General features: G+C 57.3%; 1 protein-coding gene across 9 annotated transcripts in view; it reads right to left on the reverse strand.

The window, feature by feature from the left end:
- The window catches only part of Kifc3 (kinesin family member C3), a 74512-nt gene that overhangs the window by 22299 nt on the left and 44048 nt on the right, over positions 1 to 8165 (reverse strand). For 3 of the 9 annotated variants that reach the window (XM_046435199.2, XM_046435200.2, XM_046435202.2), the window contains exons 3-4: positions 5436 to 5578; positions 1546 to 1684 (exon numbers count right to left, since the gene is read on the reverse strand). In XM_046435199.2, the coding sequence (XP_046291155.1) occupies positions 1546 to 1684; positions 5436 to 5578 (282 nt within the window). Of the gene's footprint in view, positions 1 to 1545; positions 1685 to 2317; positions 2566 to 2700; positions 2807 to 5435; positions 5579 to 7892; positions 7965 to 8109; positions 8164 to 8165 lie in introns of those variants that run through there. The other 6 variants (XM_058575941.1, XM_046435208.1, XM_046435203.2 and 3 more) reach the window with 5 other exon arrangements.

Below are 8165 nucleotides of genomic sequence, written 5' to 3' on the forward strand. Positions count from 1 at the left end.
CAGAACCCTCTCAGCACTGGCACCGAGGGCCAGATGGGCGAGAGCCTGGCTCCTGACTGGGGAGGGGAGCACTCATGAGCCACCCTCCCCTCCTTCCAGAGGGCTGGGGCTGGCCAGTGTCTGGTTGGACAGTGACCCTGGCTGTGTAGCCTGCATGTGACACAGCATGCAAGTCACACAGAGCTGGCCGAGCCTCTGTGATCTGTTCTAGAGAGAGTGAGGGTGGACAGATGCTTCCAGGCCCAAACACGGGGCTGCCACGGGAGGCATGTGACCGGCGTGGCCCTCCGCCCCCACAGCCTGCTGCGGTGTGGCAGGAACACGCTGGACTCAGGCCCCAGAGCCAGTGCTGCCGCTTGAGAGGTGTGTGGGGGGACTCTGCAGGGTCTTCCTATGGGAGAGGGGGACAACGGGCCTGGCCCAGAAGGCCACCTCGGGCAAGGAGCCTGGAGGCCTGGACAGGGGAGAAGGAAGGGAGAGTCTAAGACAGAGGCCCGAGGACGGGTAAGAGGGAGGACTGGCCAGATCAAAGGGGCCCCGGGCAAAGCAGGCCTGCTCCCGAGGCTGGACGCCGACGTGGAAGGTCAGTTTTTAAGGTGCTGTCATCACAAGCTTGGGGATTGTGAGCCCAGCCCTGGCCACCTGCCAAAAGCCACTCCTAACGCTCAACTGGACCTGGCCTTCCTCTCATCAGCGCCGCTGCTGCCCGGTGAGGAAAGCCCACCTAACTGGGGAGACGCCGCTCCCAGGGCCCTGGAGGCCACCTCAGCCAGGCCCACGCCTGCCCGGATCACAGGAGGGCTGGGGCCCAGAGGTGAACCTGGCTCTAGCACAGCCTCGGAGCAGGGAGAGCTCCTGCCAGCACCTGGCAAGTCCAGACACACAGCCCTCGGTGACAAGAAGAAACAATGGAAGACCAGCTCCTCTCCCTCCCCACGCTCTCGGCCTTCCCCTGGGGCTCCTGCAAGATGCTCTTTCCCAGTGGTCACTGGGCTCTGGCTTCCTGCTGGAAACCCCAGCACCAGCCCTCAGACTACAAAGGGGGAGGGCCTGTGGAATGTTCCAGAACCAGCTTCCAGGTGCCATGGCGGGACTCCACCAACTCCTTTTCCTCCACTGGAGGCGGTGGACTCAGAGCCCTGTCCTAGCAGCCTGAGACCCCGTGGGCCCAGGATTCGAGAAGCCACCCTGCGGGCAATGGCGTCTGGGAGGCTGCACCCTGCGCCCTGCTTTTGACAGGCGCTGGGGAAAGACAAAACGAGGGGAAATTCAACCCCAGCCCCTGCTGGCCAGGCCTCTTGTCACTGGGTGGGGCCCTGGTAGTACGGGAAGGAGGGTGGTGAGGGAAAGGAGAGACCGCACGCTGTCCCTGGATTCAGGAGCAGCAGGCTGGGGTCTCAGAGTTCCCTGTCAGGCGGCCAGCGTCTGGCTGGGCTACCTCCAGCGGGGGAAGACTGGGTGTGGGGACAGCTGGGCCTCCAGGAGAGCCTCCCTGCATGCTAGCTTGGCCAGGGTGCTCCTGCTCCCAGGGCGGACCTCCTTTACCTGTTTTCTCTACATTCATGGTGCCACCAGCTTCCAGGGCCTCCCGGTCCCGCCTGGGGGCCGGCACCGGCCTCTTCAGGAGCTTGTCTTCTTTCGTCCCCTGACTCTGGCTCTCGCACCCCTTGTTCTGCAGGGCCGGCTGCCAAGACACAACCAGAATCCTCACGTGAAGGGGACCGCGCTGCGGAGGGGCCCTGAGTAGGGAGAGGCTGCGCTCCCGGAGCTGGTCAGGCCTGGGCCCCGGGGTGGGAGCTCTCACTGCACTGGGGCCGCGGGAGCACTGGGGTCTGAAGAGAGCGTGCCCAGACCCCTCAGCAAGACAGTGGAAGTGGCTCTCCTGGCCCGGCGGCAGCCGGACTTTGCAAAGAAGGTTCTGGGCACCTGAAGTGCCCAGGTGAAGCGCGGGCCACACCTGAGGCTCCAGCCTGGCAGCCGGCTCACTTCTGGCCCAGGGTCATCTTTCACAGGCCAGTGTCCGTCCCTGCCATACGCACATCAAACCAAGGCCACTCACTCCATGATGTCAGCTGCTGCCAGCCCTAGGAATGGCCCCCACCTCCAGATGGCACCCCCCAGGGCTAGGAGGTTGCACATGGGCCACCAGAGCAGGGGAAGGGCCACCACCCCCAGGCCCACGTGGCTATCATGGGACCCCCACTGCTGGCCAAGGACAGACTGAGGCAAAGGAAGCTGGGGCGGAGCCCACCAGTGGACAGGTGGCGGGAGGGCCAGAAAGAGGCGCTTCACCCAGAGACAGTCACCGGCTCCTCACCTAGAGAGACGCCGGGCAAGCAGCAGATCGGCGTGGGACGCGTGATCAGGGACAGGAATCAGGTAGAGAAGGAAGCCTGGAGAAGTGTCTAGGTGGTGGCTCTCTGGCCATTGCTGGTGATGGGGCAGAGGCCAGGCAGACACGAACACCGTGTAGTGCCGGGCTGGGGCTCAGAGGTGGAGCCTGGCACGTGGGAGGCACTGGGTCCGATTCTCAGCAGCACATATGAATAAATAGTCCACCAACAACTAATAAAAATATTTTTTTTTAAAAAAAAGAAATGAACACCATTTAAACTTTCGGGGAACAAAAAGATACGTCCCAACAGGAAGGGGAGGAGGGACAGGGGCAGCCTTCCACTTTCTGGCCCTTGAACTGCTCACCCTATAAACGCCTACTGAGTGGGGTTTGTTTTTCTAACATCAGCAGAGGCATCTGGGGAGAGAGATCCTGGGCAGGCAGGTCTCTGTGCGTCCTTGTGTCCTCTCTCTTTGAAGCAAAGAAAAAAACGTTTTTTAAAGCCGCGTGGAGTGCGCGAGTCCAGGTGGGTGGCACCGCACAGAGTGCGGGGTGCGGGGAGAGCGCGGCACCAGGGAGTTTTGCTCATTAAAAATCCAATGGAAGGAATCGCAAAGAAGGGAGAAGTGGCCTCGGCAGGCCCCTCCCTGGCCCCGCGTTGGTGGGACTTAACTCCGTCCCCACCCTTCGACCAACTGCCACCCCAACACGAGCAGGCTCGCCCGCAGGGGCAGCGATGGCAGCAGCTGGAAGTGTCCATTTGCCGACCCCAGCAGAGGTTACGCTATTTCTGGCTTCCTGGCCTGCTGGCCTCGGCCCAGGAAGGGCAGACGGCGGGGTGGGGTGGGGGCTGGGCATCTGCAGCCCCACCGGAGGGCTCAGGTTGGAGCTGCTGGCGCAGAGGCTGCAGGTCACTTAGCTACAGGTTACTTCACTGTGCTTGGAACCCACTCACGTCCCATGTCCAAGACCCTGACGCACCTACAAACTGAACAGAGCTTGGGGCGGGGTAGGGGGGTGGGAAGAACCAGAGCATAGAATCTGGATACTGGCGGCAACTTCTGAGACCCGCAGATCTGCTGACCCCAGGACTGGGCTGAGGCCCCAGCCCAACACCCATAATCAAGGCTCAGAACAGAGCCACCACCCAACTTGAGGCTGCGTGTTCCTGACCGCAGCCTCCGGGTTTAACTACCAGTGGCCCAAGGCAGAGCAAAGAGTGGTTCTCTCCCTGGCTGGCCTTCCTCGCAGGCTTCACAGATAAAAGAAGGACCATGTGGTTCCATTTTCAGATAAACCACATGAGAAGGGCTGAGAAACACCACCGAACACAAGACTGTCCCTGAAGGAACACCAATCCCAGGCCCTACCAGTGGGGACTGGGGCCATACACCCCACTCCTGGCCACAGGACTTCGGGTCCACTAGACGGGCATGTGAGTTTCCCACGCCCCTGACCTCCATTTGTGCACACACCATCAACGCTGTGTGCATCCGGGATTCTGGAAAGGGCGGAATCTGTGTTTCGACGTCAGAAGAACATGTGGGAACGCAGCCCTCCCCTGTACAACCTTCCTTAGGAAGGCCTCCACCAAGCCCCCGGATGACCCTGGTATTTTGTCCTCTGTCCCTGCATTTATGGCCCCTGCCCAGCTTGCAGCCATCACCCCCTGGGGCCTGGGGCCTCCACAAGGTGGCTGTGGGTCTATTTCCTCCCTGTATCCCCACACAGAGTACATGCCGGCACATGGTATGCCCTTCGGTGATTAAAGATGGGCAGCACCCATGCCCCCCTGAAAATACTCAGTTATAGCTGCACGAATGTTCAAGGAGCTCCCCACAATTAGAAACAACAGCAGAGAATCTTTTTTTTTTTTTTTTTGGTGGTACTGGGGATCGAACCCAGGGCCTCAAGCATGCTAGGCAAGCACTCTATCATAAGCTACATCCCCAGCCCAATAATAACTTATGATAAAACCTCAAGCAGAATATGATACAACTGTTTAAAAGAGCAATGTGGTTCTCTGTATATTAACGTGTGTAAAGAGATCACTGAGACTACTGTTAAAGAAAAGAACTAGTCACAGAATAATATGTGAGCCCAGCGCCGTGGTGCATGCTTGTAATCCCAGTAACCTGGGAGACTTGAGACAGGAGGATTGTTAAGTTTGAGGTCAGCCTTAGCAAAACCCTGCCTCGAATTTAAAAATTAAAATAAAAAAGAATAATAGGTCAAAATGCTAAAACTCATATAGCTAAGTGAAGATAAATGGATTCACACCAGTGATTTTTTCAAAGATAGAAGACCACAAGAGGCCTTTAGCTTCTAAGTATCGTATCTCTGCATAGTGTGAATTCTGTGTGCCGTGTGTTATAAAGTCAGCTGTGTTCAGTGGTTGAGGTCCTAGCCTGCTCTGTGACCAGCAGCAAGTTACTCATTCTCTCTTACTTCCCTGTCTTTATCTATAAAACAGTAACTGTTCTGATAGGACATATAATGCCTCTGTAGTAACAGTGTTCAATAAATAGAAGCCGTTAGTACTACTCTCTTTATGTATTATTTCTACAACCAAACACACACACACACACACACATACATACACACGTAAAAATGCCTTTTAAAAGTCAGTGATAACGGCAAGAGAAAAGAACCCAAGTTTTGGTGAAACCCAGTCTAGCTTGGGATTCTCACTTAAAAGAAGGAAATACAGCATTGCCCCCCAGGGGCCCATGTGCCAGAGAGGAAATCAACAGCTGCCCCAAACGGGCCTATTCTCCCAAGACCTCTCCCTACAAAGGCCCCATACTTTGTACTTCAACACCTCAGCCAGGGTGTGAAAGCATCTGTCACCTCCTCCCCCCCCCCCCCGCCCCCAGCCCTGTGTGATCTCCCTTAGATAACTTAGAAAGCAAAGTGCCCCATCCATGCAGGCCCATGGCTGGGTGGGCTGCTGGGTGGGCTGCGAGGAGCTTGGCAGAGACATGAGGCAGTCCCCTGTTCTACCCAGAAATCTTTTGGGGAGACCATGTCTGGAGCTCAGAGGCCAAGGCTCAGCCGGCCCAACTCAACCCCTCACCTTGCTGAAGGCCCCAGGGCTTACCTGCACAGTCAGGTAGAGCCGGTGGGGACTCCCGGGGCCCGCCCAGTCCACGCTGAGGGCTCTGCACCGTGCTAGGGCCGGGCGAGCTGCTACTCGGGCACTGGAGTCCTCGTCGCTGCCAACCAGGGTATCTCTTCCACGCCCTGTCCCAGGACAGACAGACAGGTGAGAAGCTCAGACTGCTGGCCACGGACCACTGGCCAGGGCCTGGCTTGTGCATTCTCCCAGCTGGCCCAGGCGTGGCCAGAAGGGACTCACATGCCCTCACGTGCCTGCCCTGTGCAGAGGAAAGGCCTGGCACCAGCAGAGCTGAGCAACTTTCTTAACAAAAGCCACCAAGATTCTCTGCTGGAGGGCACCCAAGATGCCGGCAGGGCCCCCCACTTCCCACAGTGGCTTATGGGACGCACTTCCTCACCGACACCTCTACAGGACAGCAGGAGAAGGAGGCCAGAGCTTGCCACCCCAGGGCCTCGGCTTTATTACCCAGGCTGCCTCTAGGTGGCAATTTCTCCCCTGCCTTCATTAAGACCAAACTGACTGAGGTTAGGAGCCCGGTGGCCTGGTTCCTACAGTCTCCAGAAGCGTGTCCTGATGGGCCTTTGACACATTGCCTGGGGCTGCCTGGGGCTGCCATGGGGCGGGGCAGCGTGAAAAAGGGGCTTGCCTCACAGGGCAAACCGCAGAGCCACTGCTGGGGACAAATTATATCCTGAGTGCCAGCCACAGGGCTGTGTGCCTTTCAGGTCTTGCAGGCCTCCCGATCCTCTGTTTGCCTGACATCAAATGGGGATAACAAACCAACCTCAGCGCCTTGCTGAGGATCAAATGGGATGAGGCACAAGAAGAACCCCCAAGTGCCCAGCACCCAGAAAGTGCCCCCAGTCCAGCCCATTAGGACCGCAATTGCCAGCAGCTCCTCACAACCACCAGGGGAGGTGGGGAGCAGGAGGGTTAAGAACGTGCCCAGAGTCATGTGGAGCTAGTGTTCAAGTCCCACATGTTCAAGTCCCACGTCACCCCTTGCAGGGCACTAGGAGGTGGTGGGGACAGGGGCTCAGTCGGCTGAGATCCTACCCAGGGGCTGCCACTCTGCCTGCATTTCACACCTAGGCTTTTGTTTGACTTTTGTCTTAAATTTTTAAGTGGGTAAAAGTCTGTGTGGTCATAACGCTTGTCTCAAAAGACCTATACACATGCGTGCACACACCATTAGAGTTATACAGAATGCCCACTGACTTCTCTTTTCTTTGGCCATACTGGGGATAGAGCCCAGAGGTAATTTCCCCCTGTTCTACATCCCCTTTTTGTTTTGAGACAGGGTCTCACTAGCCCAGGCTGGCCTTGAACTTGTGACCCTCCTGCCTTGGCCTCTTGCGTAGCTGTGGTTACAAGCATGTGCCACCATGCCCAGCAACTTATTTTCCTTTTTTTAATGTTTTTCTGTGTTTTTTTTTTAAGTTTTCCAAGGGAAAATGTTTTTGTTTTCTTTCTTTTTTTTAAACTAGAACAGCCATACTTATTCATATTACATTTATAATCCTGACGACAACCTCACAGGGTGGAGAACATCCCCTACCCTTTTCAGACAACCAGATCTACCTGATATACAAGCCCCAGCCTTTCCCGGAGGTCTCCAGGTTATTCCAACCTGGATTGGATGCTAGGGAGCAGCCAGTCCCAGGCACCCCAATTGCTGGGAGACCTTGGAAGGAATCACTCTGACTGTCACTGATGACATAAATGTGGTCTGAGGGCTGGGGTGGTAGCTCAGTGGTAGAGCACTTGCCTAGCGCATGTGAGGCACTGAGTTCAATCCTCAGCACCATATAAAAATAAATAAATAAATAAATAAGTTAAAAATGTGGTCTGAGTGTGAGTGGGGGTGGGGTGGGGGTGGGCAGGAGTCTGCCCTCTCTGGTCCTCAGTTTCCCTTTCTGTACACTGAGAAATTTGGACCTAATGGCTTAGAGAGTCAAAACTGGCAAACTAAGCCCCTGTCCCTGTCAATCAGGAGTGATAGACGGCAAATCCCTCCCTGAAGGCACCTCACCTGTAGAGCCCCATCTCCCACACTCTCTGGGTGATCTGCCCACACATTAGCTCGGAGAAGGGTCATGAGCAGCTCCCCAGCCCTGACAATCCAGCCCCACCTGGAATCAGAGGAGCTACTCACTCCTGATGTTCCTGCACCAGGGGACATGACCCAGAAAAGACAAGCTGGCTCTGACAGCTCCCCAGGGGGCCCGGAGGGACCCAGAGCCCTGAACCTCTTCACCGTGCACCTGCTGTCAGGGTCCCCACAGAAGCCAAAGTGGACCTTAAGTTGAGCGCACAGCACCCAAACCCCGCCAGCCGCGCTCCGGGGCGCCGGGGCTCAGTCCTCGCGCCGTCCGTCCGGGGCGAGCCCAGGCGGGATCAAGTGTCCGCGCCGGGCCGAGCAGTCGCTTCACCTACCTTGTTTACCAGCCTCTGGCAGAGACTCGGCGCGCCCACCGGCAGGCCACCAGCAGATCACAGGGCCCCGACCTGGCGGGCGAGCGAGAACGGGCTGAGCCCTGCCCTAGGACGGTCGAGGCAGCCCGCTCGCTCCAGCCGCCTCCTTCCAGGCAGGGGCGCAGGAAGGAGCCGGAGCGCGCTCCACGCCCGGCCGGGCCGGTTACCCTGTAATTACCTGACAGCTCCGACTGAGGTTAGGAGCCGGCGAGAACCTCAGTCTCATCTCTGGTA

Source organism: Marmota monax, unplaced genomic scaffold (genome assembly GCF_021218885.2).
Source record: "Marmota monax isolate L192 unplaced genomic scaffold, Marmota_monax_Labrador192_F-V1.1 WCK01_AAM20220418_F8-fsc00024, whole genome shotgun sequence".
In the NCBI taxonomy this organism is placed as follows: Eukaryota; Metazoa; Chordata; class Mammalia; order Rodentia; family Sciuridae; genus Marmota; species Marmota monax.